We start from the raw sequence: 17633 nt of genomic DNA, 5'->3' as shown, positions 1-17633 counted from the left end.
GTTAAAATATTTTTGATAAAGTTTAAATAAGTTTGATAAAGTTGATAAAAAATTATTTTTATATATAATAATTTTGATTCAAGTGAAATATTTATTTTATTATATTGTAAAAATTATGGGGCAACTTCTATAACAATATTGAATGTAAGAGTATTTTTGGGATTAAAAAAAATACGATGGGCATTCATTTGATAATTATTACAAAAGGGCGCTTTAAATGTGAGATGTCTTTTTTCTATTTTTTGTCTAATATTTTTTATTAATTTACTCAACATGATTTAAATTTGATAAAAAAACATTTCAATTTGTTCAAAATTATTTTAAAACTATTGTTACAGCTATATCATAGTTGGTTCATAATATTGATTTAATTTTAACCAAGTTAAAGTGAGTCTAATTTTAGTCAAATAATTTTAATAAAATTTTAAATAATTTATTTTATATTGTAGCAATTATATATATTATAATAGAGTTAGAATATGATATTTTCAAGATGAAAAATATTTTAAAATATGTTTTTAATATTTTTTTAAAAAGATGTTCTTTGATCAAAATGATATTAAAGAGTGGTCTCTTAATTTTTACCCTTCAAATCTTTTACTTTTATCTTATAAAATTTACTAATAGGACTTAGATCATTATAAACGGTTATAGTTATATTGAATGTTTTTTTTTTAGTTTTAATTTTTCTCTATTTTCTATTATTTATTTATTTATTTCGTAAACCAAAAATATTCTAAAATTTTAAATATTCATAATATAATAAAATATTAATAATTAATTGAGCTCAATAAAAAAACTTGGAATCAAAATCCTAAAGGCCAAAAACTTTAAATTTCTGAAATCTTTTGATTATTTTGAAAATTCTGCAGCCTTTTTGGAAACGGAAGTAAAGTCCAGGGAGTGAATTGAACATTTTCCAACTATAAAAGGACTCCCTGCGCGAGGCGAAAGCTAATCCGTTGGTGCCGTGGAAAAGGCATCGGCTCCGATCTGCGCACCTTCGATCGGCGATCTGTATCGATCGCTGTTCGTCGTCTTCCTCTCCTTCCAATTCAATCCGCAAATCCAAGTATCTCTTTCATTTTTCCAGTTTACCGCTTTCACGGCGAGGAGAGGAGGGGAAGCGCGACCTGGTCGATTCGAGGCCTCCTCGTTTGATGAGATTGAACAAGGGGATCGATCAACACGGCATGGAAAAGCGCACAAGGATGGAAATTCCGAAACCTTCGTCCCACGATACCTGACGGTTCGCCATCGCCGGTGCCGATCTAGGGTTCTGGATCCTTGGTTGTTGGCCATTTGATGCATCGGGCACAGGGAGCGTGGGGTTGCACAGATTCTTCTTAGGGCTCTCGGCGAGCGGTGAACCTTCAGGAAGCGGGTGTGGATGGCGGTCGATTATCTCTACCTGTCAGCCTTCAGCACGGCGGCCGGACTCGTCGCGCTGCAGTGGTGGACGGGTTTCTCTCTTGATGGGATGAAAAGGGATGGGTTTGTTGGTGGGGAAGGCGGTGGCGGTCCATCGGAGAGTGCTGGGAGCGTTCTGGTGCTGCTACTTAGTTCTCGTGTCACCGTGGCTCTACTTGTGAATTTCGTGATCAATGTTTATATCCTGGTAGTGTTGCTGCTCAAGGTACGAACTTTCATATGGGACGGCATATATATAAAGCTGTTGAGCTAGAAGCTTGCTATCGTTTATGGTTTCATTATTTACTTCCTTTTTTAGCTCTAACAGAACCATAACCCTCTCGTAACACATTCTCTATTCAATTTGATCACCCCCCTACTTAGGGATTTCAATTCCTTTTAAATTCACACATTAAATGAGCGGGATAATTTCCCTATGCCATAGTAAAGATAGACGTACTAACTGATCATTAGTTTGGGATCTTCAAAATTTGGTTCTATATCCAAGTGAAGCTAAATCTGGGCTACAATTGCCTTTCATGACCTCTAAAGCTCTAGTTGAGAAGTAAAGCTCAAACATGAGTACAGAAGCATTTATGCATTCAAGAATTGGAAAAAAAACCAGATGATGAGGAATCCTGTCGTGTCAGACATTGAGTGTGCTTATCTAAATTACATTACCTGTCCAAACTCATGAAAACAATTTTGTAATACTCAGGGAACACAACTAAGATATGGAGTGTGTAGTATCTAAATATTAGTTGCCTTGTTAAACTTCAGATACACTGTTGTAATATTCAGGGAGTACAAATTATGGAAAGTGCAATGAATTCATAAAAAAAAGAGTTTCTTTTTCAAGTTATAATATCATATTGATGTTTGAACCCTCGATCTTCACTTATATTGGTGGGTATTTCTTTGATAGTTGGACATTAAGTACCTAAGGTAAAACTTCATGAGTTTGTCAAGTCTTTACTACATTAGATCATCATTTCTATTTTGCACTTAACATTTATATTTTCACCAATTTACAGTTGCTATTCTTTGTCCAATTGACTGCATCCGAGACTAGAAAAGTTTGGGAACGATTTATTAGCTACATTGTGTATAAGGTAAAGTCACATTCAGTTTCTAATTATGTTTGGGCTTTAAATACTGTTTGCATAATGTTTAAAAATTTCTTGCTTTTTTTGTTGCTTTTTTTTTCTGTTATTCTTGTAGTTATTTTGTACTATTTGTCCTTAAGTAAGATTATGCTCTGGATACCAGAGTGTCAAGGCATTACAATAGATTAACTAGGATATGGAAACTTATGGGATTCTTTGAAAGAAAATTGTGGGGTACTTCAATCCATTTATCTATTTATCAAACATTTCATTGTAATCCACATCAAGTTTGGTTAATCCTGACTATTTGGGGCCAAGTACATAAGATATTACTATGGTTAACATCTATGCTCATAGGGTTTGAAAACTTATTATATTAGTTGTCAAGGGCTAATGAAATCCTTATGTTAGACCCAGCATCAAGGTTTCTACCCATAGGGGATTACATAACCAAGTAAGTAGTTGTTGTAGTTAAACTACACTTAAAGAATAAAAAAAATTCCTTGTTTGGAGGCAGTTGTTGACTTGGTTTGAAGTTTTGGCCTAATCCTTGGAGTATAATTGGTAAGATTAGTTTGCCCAGACAACATTTAGAAACCTAGCCTGAAAGATGAGAGAGTGCTTAAGCAGTTCAAAGTGATCTTGCTTCAAGGTGGAAGCAAGTAACTGACCTGAGAAGATTGTGCAAGTGAATAATTTCTGAATTTACATTAGAATGTGGAAGTGTTGGATGACCATGATCTTTATGTTTTGTCAGAACATAGCCTGATATTGGTTGCAGTGTTTATACTTTTTAATATTCTTTCTTATTTTGGTGCAACAATGCCAGCTTCAGTAGCTTACAATCACAATTTGGTTTATTACTGAAAAAAGGAAATATTAGGCATGTTGCTATGTCTTCCTGTGTTGATTATAGTGGTTTTTAACAGGGAACCTTTCTTCCATTGGTTGTACCACTGAAGATTTCTCATGTGATCTTTTGGTCAACTTGGTTGATTTTTCTTTGTTCCCTTAAGGTAATGAACCAAAAAATTATCCCTGCTTTTTTGTACATTTGCTACAAATGTGCTATCAATGTTTTAACTAACAGAATTTTTTTGCTTTTGCTTTACAGATTTTTCAATCAATTGCAAGAGATCGACTTGAAAGATTAAATGCATCTCCTTCCATGACACCATTGAAGTACTTTCGAGTTTATTCTTCCCTGTTGCTGGTTCTTTTTGCAGATTTCATTTGGTAATTATTTTTTGCCATACTAAACAAGGGAGAAATTGCTATTTAATTGTCTTAGGATGCTACTTCAAGTTTCCTGTGTTTTTTGGCCTCATTTCTTGGAAATGAAGAGGCTAAAAGAGTGAAGAAAATATACTATCCGGTATGGACTCAGGCAGGCTGGATAAGCATTCACTAGCAACTAGTCTGAAACTAATAAGATATAGGGCGATGAGTCTATTTTTCTATTTGTCATGAATGTTGATCTAAGCAAGTGTTTTGTTCAGGAAGGGGATAGTAAGTTCTTTCAAAGAGGTGTGATTTTAGAAATAGAAAACTATAGCTCAATTTTTGTCCTCATACATTGGTGGAGGTCCATCTTAGCCCCAATAGCTTTATTAAGGCTAGACATAAAGAATCTGTATCCCTTCCTTCGAATTGTGAAGTTAGTTCCATCCCTTCTTGATACTAGAAAGTCGCATCCCAGTGAAAGACATCCAGCAGTACTCCTCTTCTTTCTTGCTTACTCTTCAAATCTCTCCTGATTCCTTTCCTTAGCTTCCTATAGTAACTAAAAAAGCTGATGCGTGCAGTCACTACTTTCTAACTACTATGCTCCTTTAAATATGGCATTGTGATAAAATTTCTCGATGAACTTTTTGTGACGGTTACTTGATTATCACTCATGTACTTCCCCTATGAAATGAAGGATCAAGGAAATCTACTTTGGGGGGCTATATTTATACTGTGGTGATGGCACAACAATTAATAAATGCATTCATGAGGCATGTAATCTAGGTGCCAGTGGGGACATTCTTTAAAGTCCCAACCCACTTCTACTGCCACCCACCTGGCCTCAATATCTTGAATTCCATATTTTTCTTGACAATTTGCACTAAGAAATTCCATATCTGTTGCAAATAGCATCCTGGACCACTAGGACCTGGCTCATGCCTATTTTAGTCTTTAAATCAGTTTCAATATGTCTGACTATTAGAAATAAATATAAAAAAAATGAAGTTCTAGCCATGGTCCAATATTTGGTATGCCATGTACATTGGTAAAATAAAAATGATTCGTTAGATTAACCGTGATTTTTAGTTTTGTATGACATCCAATTGCAAGATCATCAAAGATAGGAAACATAGGAATGAAATCAGGTGATAATCACCTCCTTGATTTGATATTGCATCTTTACTCAAGTCCTTTTTGGTAAGGCAAATACACTGTCCTCAACATCATCTCATTAGTTATGGCGTTCCTTTTTTCTGGACGAATTATTATTACATTATATACTTTTTTTTTGTATGCTTAACTTTTTTGCCCTTTGGTCCAAAATAAGGGTAAAGTGAAATTTATTTTTGTCATTAGGGGTTATATTTAAAATAGTGACTGGAATATTTTATTTTTGGACTCTCAGGATCAAGCTGTGTATGGTGCTGTGCAGTTCATATAGTTCTAGCTTGCTTATGCTGTTGTTCTTTGAGCCTTTGAGTGTAGCTTTTGATACATTACAGGTGATTTTTTATAGGCATGAATTCTCCTTGAAATAAGTCTACCTTGTTTATCATTTTGCACACAAAGTTGGAGAATTTTTTTTCTGTTTGATGTAAGAATAATAAGATTTCCATTCTTTTCTATCCTCATGCATAGCATAGAGAATGATTCAACTTTTGGTTGAGCACATGAGCCTATTGTTATCTGATTGGACTATTGTGCATTTAAACAATTGCATTTGAGATCAATTTAACAGAAACACTATATGTTTAAGGCAAACAACCTTATAATATGCATAAGAATTAAGATAGCAGAGACATTCTGCTGATTTCTCTCCTGACATTTCTTGCCCTTGTAGGCCATTATGATACATGGATTTCTGTTAACTGAGATTTATCAACGGCATTCCAGTGGAAATGTGAGCTTAAACTTTGATATTCAGAAAACAACAGCAGGTAGATAAGATCATGAAATTTCTGTTATTTGGTATGATTGTGTTCCACGTGCTGGATTGCATCATATTGTTAGTTCTAACTATGTCAGGTGTCTACATTAACCTGTAATGAAATGATTTCTTTTGTAAAATCATCCTGAATTTTAGTGGACATTTTGTCGTTATGTTACATACAGTATCATGGGTTCCTTTTCCATAGCTAAGTTACTCCTCAACATTTGAACTCTGGAAAGTGATCCGTCAGGATAAAATACTCAGATTAGTTATTTGGGAGTTTGTCTAGAATTATTTGGGATTTAGTCAAAGATTTAGGGTAACAAAGTGATATTTTTACAAAGAACCGGTCTGGTTTAGAATCCCTTTTATTGATTTATCTTTTTAGCTAATAACATTTTTCACTTTTGGTGAGTTGAAATATTCTTGGTGTTACATCACAGTCTCTCATATGCTAGGGATTATGTTGGGACATATTTCAATCAAAATATACCACTGTCATGACTTTGTCTGTAGTATTGTCGAAAATATATTGCTTTCTCTCTAAGTTACTGGTACCTGTCCAATTTTCATGACACATTCAATGTGTCAAAACCATTTCACGTGTGTTAATATTTATTTCCCTTTTTGCGGCGACATTCTATAGAAGATGATGCAAAGTGTTGCTTTGTTGGAGACCAGCTATTTAGCATTTTTATCATTTTGTGATACCAGTATTAGGCACAGTTGATTCTTTCATAATATCAACATAATATAATTCAATTCTTATTGCAGGTTCTCTGTCTGAATGGAAGGGACTTATCTTAAGACATTGTGGTTTCATTCTAGATATGATGACTTTGGTAATGTCATTCGGCCATTACTTAATGACATGGTGGCTTCATGGCATGACATTTCATCTAGTAGATATTGCTCTCTTTCTTAATTTGCGTGTGAGTGATAAACTAACTTTTATTACAAAGGTGTGTCATGGCACTTGTATTCTGATTGTAAATTATTCCTTTTGTCCGAGATGAACAGGCTCTTGTAAGTTCAATTGCAAAGCGAATTAAAACTTATCTTAAGTTAAGGAAGGCCCTGACTTCCCTTGATGGAGCACTTCCTGATGCTACATATGAGGAACTTTGTGCTTATAACGATAAATGTGCAATATGCAGAGTACGTGGTTCTGATGTTCCTTTAAAGTATTTCTAACATTTCCAGCAGAATGATTGATTAAGAAAATCCAGGGACCAATGGCCAGGGCAAAAAAGCTATCATGCAATCATCTATTCCATCTTGTGTGTTTAAGATCTTGGTACGTTTTCTGTTCTTTTTGTTGACACCGATTCAAGATTCTGTTCATTGAACATTCACAAAACTATTGTGTTTGATGCTGGATATACCAACAAGAAGGGCCTTCATCATACTTATTTTGTTTTTATTAACATCTCAGGCTGGACCAGGGTTTGACTGAGGGCTACTCTTGCCCTACATGTCGGAGGCCATTATTTGTTCCTAATGCTCAAGATGGCTCAAGGTCTGCTGCTGAAACTGGTACAGATGGCAACCAACTTGCTGAACATCTTAATTTAGGATTGAACCAACAAAGAGTTCCTGTTCATGCACTACCTTTAGGAGCATCTCCAAACCAGCGACAGAATACTTCTGATACACTTTGGAGGTTATTCTTATCTCTATACTCTCTCAGTGTCACAATTGAGCTGCAATATTTCCTGATAACTAGCATCGTCATGCTGTCACTAACATTCCTGCATTTTATGTCACGAGGTCTCCAAACTTAAATGCACTCACATTTGGCATTGTAAGACTGGTTAACACGAGTACTGTGTCCAAACTGGTCATAGCCAACATGTCTAATTCTTTTGTAGCTGGATTTCAATATTGACTAGACTAATTCATGGCTTGGTTCCAACATTTTATCCAGAGTGCGTAACTATTCTTCTTTCTTATGATTCTTACCTGGTTCCAGTTCAGCCTTTGATAAATTGTCCGTATATTTTTTGGCTGAATAATTTCTTTTACTTCTAATTTGCTTCCCTATCACTACTACTACTACTAGTGTTGTGTTTTGTTGTCCAATTAGGATTACACACTCTTATACTCTTATTACTTTGGAAGGATGTAGGGAAGATTAAAAGTCAAACAATTGAAAGTTGAGAGAATATAACAATTGTGATCCCTTTGTTTTTTTGTTCCTACTTTTTTTCATCGGTCAAGTTCACCTAGAATCTTGTCTTTTATTTATTTCTCATGTCTTGTTGTAATTCTTTCTATAATTATGAATGACTTGCCAACCTGAGTTTATTCCTTTTCTAGTCATATCATTTTGGCATACCTCAAGAACTTGTGTGAAATTAGATGTAGAAACTTACTTGAGAACCAATATATGCTCGCATTCCTTCCTAAAATCATTTTGGCACACCTCAAAAACTCGTGTGAAATAGATTTTGAATTTACTTGAGAACCAGTATATGCTTGTGATAGACAATTCATTTGTACCGTTGTTTTGGAACGCTAACTAAAAAGGTATATTTTGTTCATTGTACAGGAGTGCCGCCTTCAACCCCAGCTTGACACCTCCATGGGTGAACCAAGGGATGGATGGTGCTAGCTCATCTAGTTCGGTCAGATCTGTTGGATTTGGAGGTGTTCAGATGATGATGAGGCAGCTTGCATCAGTTAGTGAAAACTTTGCTCATGGATCGGTAGACGATGCTGCATGGAATCTGTGGCCTTCTCAACACCCTGCAACCCCTCCTGTTCCTGCATCTTCCTCCACAAGACCCACCGGAAACACAACTGATTTACGAATTCGGAGGGCTCCATCATCCCCTGTCAACAATAGCATGCCAGAGTTGCTCGCAATGGTAGATAGAGTTCGTGAGGTTTTGCCACACATTCCTGATGAGCTAATTGTACAGGTATTTTTACTATCCTTTTTTTTATAAAATATCTTAATCATTTTTTACCAGAATGCATCCCAGATTTATTTCCCCCCACAATATCCTTGGTTGAGATTTTTCCTTGCAAAATAGGTGCAAATTAACCAGTAGCAAGATTTACAGCCCAAAGAAATATAGTTTTTGAACATTTGGATGTCTGAAATATTCAAGTTGGGATCTACCATAGCTAAATATTTAGATAAATATAGGAAGTGGTGCAAACTGATTTGTTGCAGTAAGATCTAGGTTAAAAATAAAAACACAATTTTGTGCACTTGATGCCTAAAATGTTCAATCTGTGGTGTATAGGATAAATTTATTATTTTTACAGCTCAAGTTAGTTGATTTATAAAATGACTTAGAAGTTCAGCAAAATTTAAGCTTAAAACTATATTTTAGAACATTAGAAATGCTTAACTTGGGAGGTATACAATTAAACATAGGATAAACTTGTGCTCTAGGGATGCATTTTGATAGATTGCTGAAACGATTTTTTGCCTTAATCTTTCTTTTTTTACTTTATAGTTGATATCCTTGTTTGCAGGATTTGCTGAGAACCAACAACATCAATATAACCGTGAATAATCTTCTTGTACAATAACATAACCCGAGTTGCACTAAATATATTTATATTTATATATATACGTATCAATTATCAAGCTCTGTACATCAAAATTTGGCAGATATAGTGGAGAATACATGCTGTTGACGTCAATTACGGTATTTCTTCTTTATAGTTGCTGTTCTCTTTACATTTTGTATCATACGTCTCAGTATCTAACACCAAAAAAAAAACCTTTAGATAATAAGTTAATAAAAATAGATTACTGTTTTTCTTTACTTTATTTTAATCGTACGATCTTTCGTCATAAGTTTTTCTTGTTTTCATGGATTTTTTTTAATACAAGATACGGATAGAATCGTCAATTTAGATTAGACCAGTCGAATTGATTCATCTCATCAAATAATTTAAGCGGATTGAATTAAAATTTTATTAATTCATTTTAAGATGGATTCACGTAGATCGATCCACCTAGATTCGCGATCTGCGTAGGTTGATCTGTAGGTTGAAAAAATTTATTTTTTTTTCAAAATTTAAAATAAAAAAAATTTAATGAATTAGTGGTCTTGAATCCGTTTAAATTGCAATTCAAATTTAAAATTTTCAATTTGATTCATTTAAATTATAATTTAAATTTAAAATTTTAAAATTTTTTATTTTTTAACATGTTCGTCGATTGATCCACATAACTCTCTGATCTGTCTTAAATTGAATTGGATTGAAAATTTTTTAATCCACTAAGTTGATGAGTCAGTTCGTTCCTCTCTGTCATATGATAAATTTTTAACGGATTGATCCATTCCATCATTATGAGTCGATTCATTTGACAGCTCTATCGATATCAAAAAGAATTTTGATTTGAATTTGAAAAGAGAATTTTCTTTGTTTAATAATTTTTAAAATATTTTTTCAGGGCCGCCTCTCCATTATTGACCAACGTGACGTGCGCAGTTAGGTCATTACACGTACCATCAAATTATTCAAAATTAGTAAACAAACGGTGAGTGGGTCGAACCTTCTCGCCTCCCGCGCCTATAAATAGCAGAACCACCGCCGGCGATGTACTCAGCCATCATTCGCCAACGCCGGCATCAATTTTTACTCCCATGGCCGGAGCTGCGGCGGAGAACGTGAAGGTTTTGGGTATCGCGATTAGCCCTTTCGTCATCAGGGTTCGCATCGCCCTCCGCCTCAAGGGAGTCGAGTACGAGTTCGTGGAGGTGCGGTTCGCGGAGCCGAAGAGCGAAATCTTGGTGAAGTCCAACCCAGTGTACAAGAAGATCCCCGTGCTGCTCCACCGTGGAAAATCTATCTGCGAGTCCGCCGTCATCGTCCAGTACATCGACGAGGAGTGGTCCGACGACAGCGGATCCGCCTCCATCCTCCCCGCCGACCCCTTCGACCGCGCCATCGCTCGGTTCTGGGTCACCTACATCGACGACAAGGTAAAGCCCCCTGTTTTCGAAATCCATCGAATTAAAAACAAAACATTTGACTCCGATTTCTTCGATTTGTACCAGTTGCTTGCTTTAATTACGGCTTTGAGGGTTGAGACGGAGGCGGCGAAGGTGACGGAGTTGGCGGGGCAATTCCGGCCGGTGCTGTGGCCGCTGGAAGAGGCCTTCGCGGAGTGCGGCAAAGGGAAGGGCTTCTTCGGCGGGGACGCCGTCGGCTACCTGGACATCGCGCTGGGGAGTTGCCTGGGGTGGATCTTGGCGCTGGAGAAGGCCCATAGCGTCAAGCTTTTGGATGCGGAGGAGCTTCCTCGGCTGGCGGAATGGGCGGAGCGGTTCCTGGCGGAGGAGTCAGTGAAGGGGCTGGTGCCGGACGCCGACGAGTATCCGAAGTTATACGCAGCCGCCGTGGCGAGTCAGTGAAGGGGCTTTGCATAAGATCCTGTGAGAGAGTGAAATTAAGGTTTGAGAGTCAAGAAATCTGCTAAAAACAATAAATAAATATGATACAAATCAAATAAATAAAGTTTCCAAACATTCAAGAACTCAAATAACAAATCCAAATCTAGCAAAACTTCATATCTACGCTATTCCCAAACTCATTTATCATTGTTATGGGTTGATATATCTTGATCATGAAAATCAATATTAGATCCAAGTGGAGATAACATGTCGGCGTGCCCGACCAACTCCGTGCCCCACTGATTCCGTGCCTCATTGATTTCATACCTAATTGGCTCCGTGCTTGACCGACTCCGTGCTCGATCGACGTGTTCCGTACTCTATCAACTTCATAATCTTCCCGATGGAAGCTGACTCCCCAATCGGTTCAATCTCACCGAGTCTATACTCTGGCCCAAGTAGCTTTGCTCCATCAGCATTGCTTCCCTCACTCATCCCGCCTGAGTGACACGTGAAATAGTAAAATATTCAACGGTAGATAACCTACCACATTAATACAGCATAATCTTTTACCGTACTAAGCATGGGTGATGGGAGTCCTCCTCTACCGCGATGGAATATTTTCTTTACTTTTGATGTGACGTCTCCTCTAATGATTTATAAAAAAATCTGCTTTCCACGGGCCTAGGTACACACACCTTAGCCTCATTCTTTGCACTCAATTTCCTATTCTTCTTCTCCATCTTCGATTGACAACAAATTGACTGGACGTCAGAGTGGTTGAGTCAGAACACCTCTGACCTCCATTCTAACCCTCTTTATTCCTCTTTGAAGTCTTGTAGGATCATTGTCTTCTTCCAATTGCTCGTGGACTCCGTGCAACCTCGTCAATGCAGGAGTAAAGTGTCCAGTGATTCATCCAAAGACGATCTCAAACAGGAATAATAATATTAATGAAAGATATTTACATTGGGCAAATTTTTTGATGATATCTAGTTGCATAATAAGTTATCAGGGGGGCTCTTTTAGTAGATGAATGGAATGATAGCTCGTCAATCTTTGGACACTCATCCAACTTTTTACAATGCCATCTGTGTTTCAGCTGCTGCGAATGCCAAATTCGATACCTGTTCATGGAAATTGTGTGGTGAAAGATCATATGAGAGTTTTTGTATGAACCAATTATCCCAGGATTAATCGAATAGAATAAACATTAAATATTGAAGTCAGGATTTCCAAATCGTTAAGAAACATGATGAATTCAATCAGACAATTCTATATTCATCAATCTTATCATTACTAACCTGATTAACTAAGGTCTCAGAGGTGATTAACATTGAGAAGACAATATAACTCATGTACCAAGCAGGCCCCATGTGGGAGGGCATTTTCCACTACTTCGTCGTGACCCTTGTCTCATGTTGCAAATCTATCACATGGTTAATGGCTCGGCTACATCCTGGGGGCAAATGACCTCAACCATCCCGAACCACTATAAAGTAGGTCTGATAAAAAGTCCAAGTTAGTAATGGCATGGGGTAAGGCTGGATCCAGCCATATATAGGATCAAATTTGAAAACAAATGAGTGACTCTAGACAAATTTAAGGACTCCCTTCCCAGACAGATCACAACCGTCTTAGCCACCACCTCTCGCTCCGCCTCCCTCCCTATGGAGGGTTTTCTTCTGCTCGGAAAGCTCATCTCCAAATCTACCTGAGAGGTCCCTCAATCAAGAGGTCTATGGGGCCCAAGTTACGAGCAACCTAAGTGAGGCATACACCGATTGACGAAGTACAACTTACACACATTTAGAGGTCCATCTTGAAAATGTTTGTCCATATTTCGATTCCAACTCTCTTGTATTTGTTCCTTTAAACATCTTATCACTATCACCACACTTACTAGGGCAAATATTATCTCATGTTACCTTGCTAGCCCAACAGTTGTATTTATGAAACATGATATTTACCCGATGATATTACTAATCTCCAATTAAATTGAACCAACATAAGGGTAATCTCACTGAGTCGATCGATCAAAATTCTACTTTTGACGACGAACCAAGTAAGGAAATCACCATTGAATGACTATTTTTTTCTAACTAAATACTAAATTAGAATTTGGATCATGATAGCCTTTTTTTTAGGTGTGATGGAAATCATGGGAGAATGTTTACACTTCAATTTTCACATACTTATGAACACTAACATTCTCGCAAATCATATAGTCAATCATTCTTATTTTGAATAGCAATTAATTAAGAGAGCAATGCTTGAAGATTACATTACATACTACTGCTTCAGAAATAATAGGCAAACAACTTTGAAAATTAAGCATAATAGAAGAGATTAACAACGGATAAGTCGAAGAGCAGAACTAGAATACACACCAGACCTCTTATTCATATGCCTTAATCAGGCTAGAATTTTGTTGCAAAGCATTTGGGACGATTTGGATGGTTTGCTGCAATATTCTTGACCTTCTCTATTATATCTTCATTCCCAGTGCAAATGTGAACCACCCTTAGCCCATGCAGGTGTTCTATGCCATCGACTGATTCAAGGGGAAAATCTATTTTAACAATTTCGAGACTTCGGACGGCACCTTCTTTGAAACTCACATTGTACCCTTCAATTGCCAGGATCTTTAGTCGTGGAAACCCTACCCCATGGAAGGCCAAATCCCAAGTGAAGAATGACTGAAAGCCTAGTTTCAGGTTGACCAAAGCAGGGAGATTTCTCAAGACTATTATATCTTCGGGCTGCAGCCGTGTATTCAACAGAGTTATCTTGACGACGAGGTTCAGAGATGCAAACCAAGGAGGCAATTCACAAAGTTTGCAATCTATCAGGAGCTTGCGGAGCAGCAATGGCGGCATAGCTACCTCGTCGAAAGCCTTTTTCAGATTTTCATAGCCTACAGAATGACAAATCTTTAGAGATCGAAGACTGCCATTCAGCTTCGAGAGCAGCGCGCTGATCTTCCCCAGTATTCCGAAAGATAGAGGCGAGATATCAAGACTGATGCCGAGCTTCTGGAGGTCGATCAGCTCGCCGATCTCCTGTAGCAATTGCACATTCTCTACATATGCCATTCCAAACGCGACCAATCTTTTCAACTTTCTTATCCCTTTCGGGAACACAAATAAGCTTTGGGGACTGCCAAGCAGATAGACCAGTTTCTGGAGTTTGATGATGGTATTGGGTAGTTCACTAATGCAAGTTCCTCTTATATCCAAAAACTCTAGATTCTGCAAATCTCCTATTGATTCTGGCAGTTCATATAAGTTTATCATATTTCTTAGAGACAAGTACTTCAAAAGAAATAGCTTGGAAAAGTTCTTGGGGTACCAACATCCTTCCAGGTCAACTACCCTCAACCACCTCTTCTTTCTGAACAACTTCGGTGGTACCTCCTCAACAAATGCATTGAAGGATCGGAGGTGGGACAGATCAGTGTTAGGTACTAGTCCACTGCTTTCTTTCTGCCATGATAAGCGTCTTATCTTTAGATGTTGTTGTGGAATCACGGGGTGCTCCTTCATTAGCATCATAAAGTTCTCCTTCTTCGATATCAAGAGTATGACATCGAGCATCATGTCATGGACACGACAAGATTTTACTGTTCCACTATCATCAAATTGTGACGGTTGCACCAAACTACGACTCACCAATTGATTGAAGCAACGCTCAGCGACTTTCTCAGCAGGGAACCCATCTATACCGCTCACGATCCCTTCAGCAATCCATTGTCTCATCAGACGCTTTCGACGAATCTCATAATCCTCAGGAAAGATGCCTAAGAATAAGAAACAAGGCTTCAAATGATAAGGTAAGTCATTATAACTCAAAATTAATATCTGATTGATTTTTGACAACTTATCATTAGTTTGCATCTCCAAACAAAGGTGACCGTGAAAGTCTTTCCATTCCTCTAATTTTTTATCAGGTCTGGAAGCTAGAAGACCTCCGATCGTCAAGATCGCAAGCGGCATTCCGTTGCACTTTTGCAAGATATCTGCGCTAATATTTTCTAACTCTGGAGGACAACTATAATCAGGTGCTTCAAATACTCTTCTACGGAATAACTCCCAAGATAACTGAGATGACAAAGGAGAGACTTTAAATATAAATTGATGATTACGAGAACAACTTGTATTTGCCACTTCCTCATTGCGGGTGGTCACTATGACTCTGCTTCCTTCTCCATCCGGTGGCAATGCGATTTGCAAGCTTTCCCATGCTTCAGTTCTCCAAACGTCATCAAAAACAAGCAAATACCTCTTTCCATGGAGAAGACCTCTGACTGCCTGCACCAATTGCAACTCATCGTCCATTTGTTGTTCGTTGACAGAAATTTGTCGAATAATCTTTTTGAGAAGCTCTCTGATATTGTAATTTTGTGACACTGTTATCCAAGCTCGACATGGGAAGTGGCCTCCGACGATAACAGGATCGTCGTAGACTGTCTTGGCCAAAGTTGTCTTTCCTAAACCACCGAAGCCGACGAGAGCAATCACAGTGAGCTCGAGACGGTTCTCGTCCATCACCCACCCCATGATCTTGTCTCTGCTCTCGTTGATGCCCACGAGTTGAGCTTCCTCTACAAAATGGCTGATGATCCGTGGGTCGGAGAAGACCATGTCCGATCTGGTGGCGGCGTCAGAGCTTGAGCTTGTAAAAGCTTCATTTGAGTGGGAATAGCGATCGTGCCTCTTTCTGATATCTTCTACTTGAACCTTCACTTTCTTGAGATCTGAAGCGATGCCATGGCGAGCTTTCAATGATTTTATGCAGCTAAGGGAGTGCTTGAAAAAAGCTTTAACTCCGCACTCGTCGTAGTGAAGGAAGTGCTTGAAAAAACATCTGACTCCGCACTCGTCGTAGGGTGTCGATCGGAGACGGCATAGGAACTCATCGATCGAATCTTCGGCATCGTAAGCCACCTCCCTCACTTCCTGCACCCAGTTCTGGAGTTGGTCATCCAGATTGCGCCTGGTCGACATGGTCGCCAAGAAAGAGGCGATGCTTCTGAGCTCAGCGACTATGTCCCGGACATCATCTTTGACTCCGGCCAGCAACGCGGCTTCTTCCTCTAGCATCTTCTGTAGCTTCCCCGCGATGAACTGAAAGGAGAAGCCCACGAGCTTCGTAGCTACCGCCGCCTCCATGCTGCCGATCTCCGTCCGGAGGCGGTTAGGAAGAAAGACGACGACGACGACGAAGTATAGATGAAGCTGCAGCGAACTCAAGAACTCTTGTTTGACTTTGGAACACTGATTAAAACATTAAAAGGATGAAATTATTATAATTTATATTAAATTAATAAAGTGTCTTACAGCAATCCAACTCTAGCAGTTGAATGAATCTAATTAGAGGGAGACCTTGAACCTTAATAATAACCTGCAGCACTTTATGTAATTGCTGAAAAGAATATTAAAAGTGAAGTTTACTTCAGCATTACAAATCCCCCCTCATGATGTACATAGGAAAGAACAACAGTAATTGACCAAAAGATGTATTTAAAGTTGAGGAATTTCCAAAAGGTTCTTCTAACATTTAGATTTCTTAAAAGAGGTATTTGTTTTCTGTTTTATTCCTCCCGTCAACTACTGTGGTATTGGATTTCAAAGAAGAATATTACTGTGGTATTGATTTTTAAAAATCAACATCATTGTGATGTTAATTTTTAAAATTGTGCTGATTCTTAAATATTAGCATTACAATGATGTTGATTTTAAGATTTATATAGCACCAAAGTGATGTTGATTTTTGAAACAATACACCGCAATGGTAGTGTTCTTTGAAATGCAACACTACAGTGGAGGTTATTATTTGAAATCTAACACTACAATGATTTTATTCTTTGAATGCAGTGTCATAGTAGTTGGCGGAAGAAGTAAAATAGGAAACAAGTACCTCCTTTGAGAAATCTAAAAGTTAAGCGCATCATTTAAAAATTCTGTAACTTTTAATGTGCTCTTTAAATTCCCTCCCACATTTGCCCCTAAAGAAAACAGAAAAAGCTCTAAAATAGCATAAAACATACCAAATTATAGAAAAAACCCTAAAATAGAAGACGTAAAATTATAAAAAAAAATACCCAAAAATAGAAGATGCAAAATAGTAGAAAAGCCCACAAAATAGCTGAAAAACCCACAAAATAGATACATGCAAATTCTAGAAAAAAATAGTAAGTTAGACTTGCCTATGTTATCAATGTCTATATAGCAATGAATACCTAGGGTAGGGAAATGTAATGAATACTTAGTGGTTGGGGAAAAAAAATTCAAACATGGGGACCCCAACGCCAATTCGAAGGCGCCAAGCTAACCAAGCCAAATACGCCATGCTGAATTATATCAGCCTATCTTCGCCGATCTGACCAAGCCTAAATATGCGAAGCCTAATAAGCCCAGCCTATCCTAACATTTATATGTGCATTATTCCGTAAGGATAGGCAGTGCTTATTAGGCTTGGTGTATTTGGGCCTAGTTGGATCGACGAAGATAGGCTAGTATACTTCGGCATGACGTATTTAGCTTGGTCGGATTGACATCTCCGGATTGGCATTATGGCCCCCAAGTCTAAATTTTC

At 37.8% G+C, this 17633-nt stretch overlaps 3 protein-coding genes across 3 annotated transcripts; 2 read left to right on the top strand and 1 right to left on the bottom strand.

Annotated features, from left to right (window-relative positions):
• Window positions 1-974: 974 nt before the first annotated feature.
• On the top strand, window positions 975-9333 carry LOC141825261 (E3 ubiquitin protein ligase RIN2-like). The gene is made up of 12 exons (XM_074712650.1): window positions 975-1636; window positions 2445-2522; window positions 3446-3532; window positions 3631-3752; window positions 5149-5245; window positions 5584-5680; window positions 6448-6605; window positions 6694-6831; window positions 6903-6970; window positions 7109-7336; window positions 8225-8597; window positions 9163-9333. Exons 1-12 carry the CDS (start codon window positions 1391-1393, stop codon window positions 9217-9219), a joined length of 1749 nt encoding a protein of 582 aa, XP_074568751.1. The 5' UTR covers window positions 975-1390; the 3' UTR covers window positions 9220-9333.
• A 905-nt stretch (window positions 9334-10238) lies between these two features.
• LOC141824493 (putative glutathione S-transferase GSTU6) lies at window positions 10239-11145 on the top strand. Its single transcript, XM_074711796.1, has 2 exons — window positions 10239-10625; window positions 10701-11145. The coding sequence occupies exons 1-2, from the start codon at window positions 10287-10289 to the stop codon at window positions 11055-11057; spliced, it is 696 nt and encodes a 231-aa protein (XP_074567897.1). The 5' UTR covers window positions 10239-10286; the 3' UTR covers window positions 11058-11145.
• Window positions 11146-13340: 2195 nt separating this feature from the next.
• On the bottom strand, window positions 13341-16254 carry LOC141823288 (disease resistance protein Pik-2-like). The gene has a single exon (XM_074710553.1). The coding sequence runs from the start codon at window positions 16205-16207 to the stop codon at window positions 13457-13459; it is 2751 nt and encodes a 916-aa protein (XP_074566654.1). The 5' UTR covers window positions 16208-16254; the 3' UTR covers window positions 13341-13456.
• Between the last annotated feature and the right edge of the window lie 1379 nt (window positions 16255-17633).

The sequence above is a fragment of the Curcuma longa genome, chromosome 3 (assembly GCF_044706935.1).
Source record: "Curcuma longa cultivar G26 ecotype Majalengka, Jawa Barat chromosome 3, ITB_CL_G26_1.1, whole genome shotgun sequence".
Taxonomy (NCBI): domain Eukaryota; kingdom Viridiplantae; phylum Streptophyta; class Magnoliopsida; order Zingiberales; family Zingiberaceae; genus Curcuma; species Curcuma longa.
This window is presented reverse-complemented; position numbering and strand designations above follow the sequence as displayed.

Excerpts from the sequence above, each read along its gene's own strand:
- LOC141824493 (XM_074711796.1), top strand. The coding sequence starts at position 10,287 with ATGGCCGGAGCTGCGGCGGAGAACGTGAAGGTTTTGGGTATCGCGATT. Across the intron at positions 10,626-10,700 it reads TCACCTACATCGACGACAAG|TTGCTTGCTTTAATTACGGC; the intron begins GTAAAGCCCCCT and ends GATTTGTACCAG.
- LOC141823288 (XM_074710553.1), bottom strand. The coding sequence starts at position 16,207 with ATGGAGGCGGCGGTAGCTACGAAGCTCGTGGGCTTCTCCTTTCAGTTC.
- LOC141825261 (XM_074712650.1), top strand. The coding sequence starts at position 1,391 with ATGGCGGTCGATTATCTCTACCTGTCAGCCTTCAGCACGGCGGCCGGA. Across the intron at positions 1,637-2,444 it reads TGGTAGTGTTGCTGCTCAAG|TTGCTATTCTTTGTCCAATT; the intron begins GTACGAACTTTC and ends ACCAATTTACAG. Across the intron at positions 3,533-3,630 it reads TTTTTCTTTGTTCCCTTAAG|ATTTTTCAATCAATTGCAAG; the intron begins GTAATGAACCAA and ends TTTGCTTTACAG.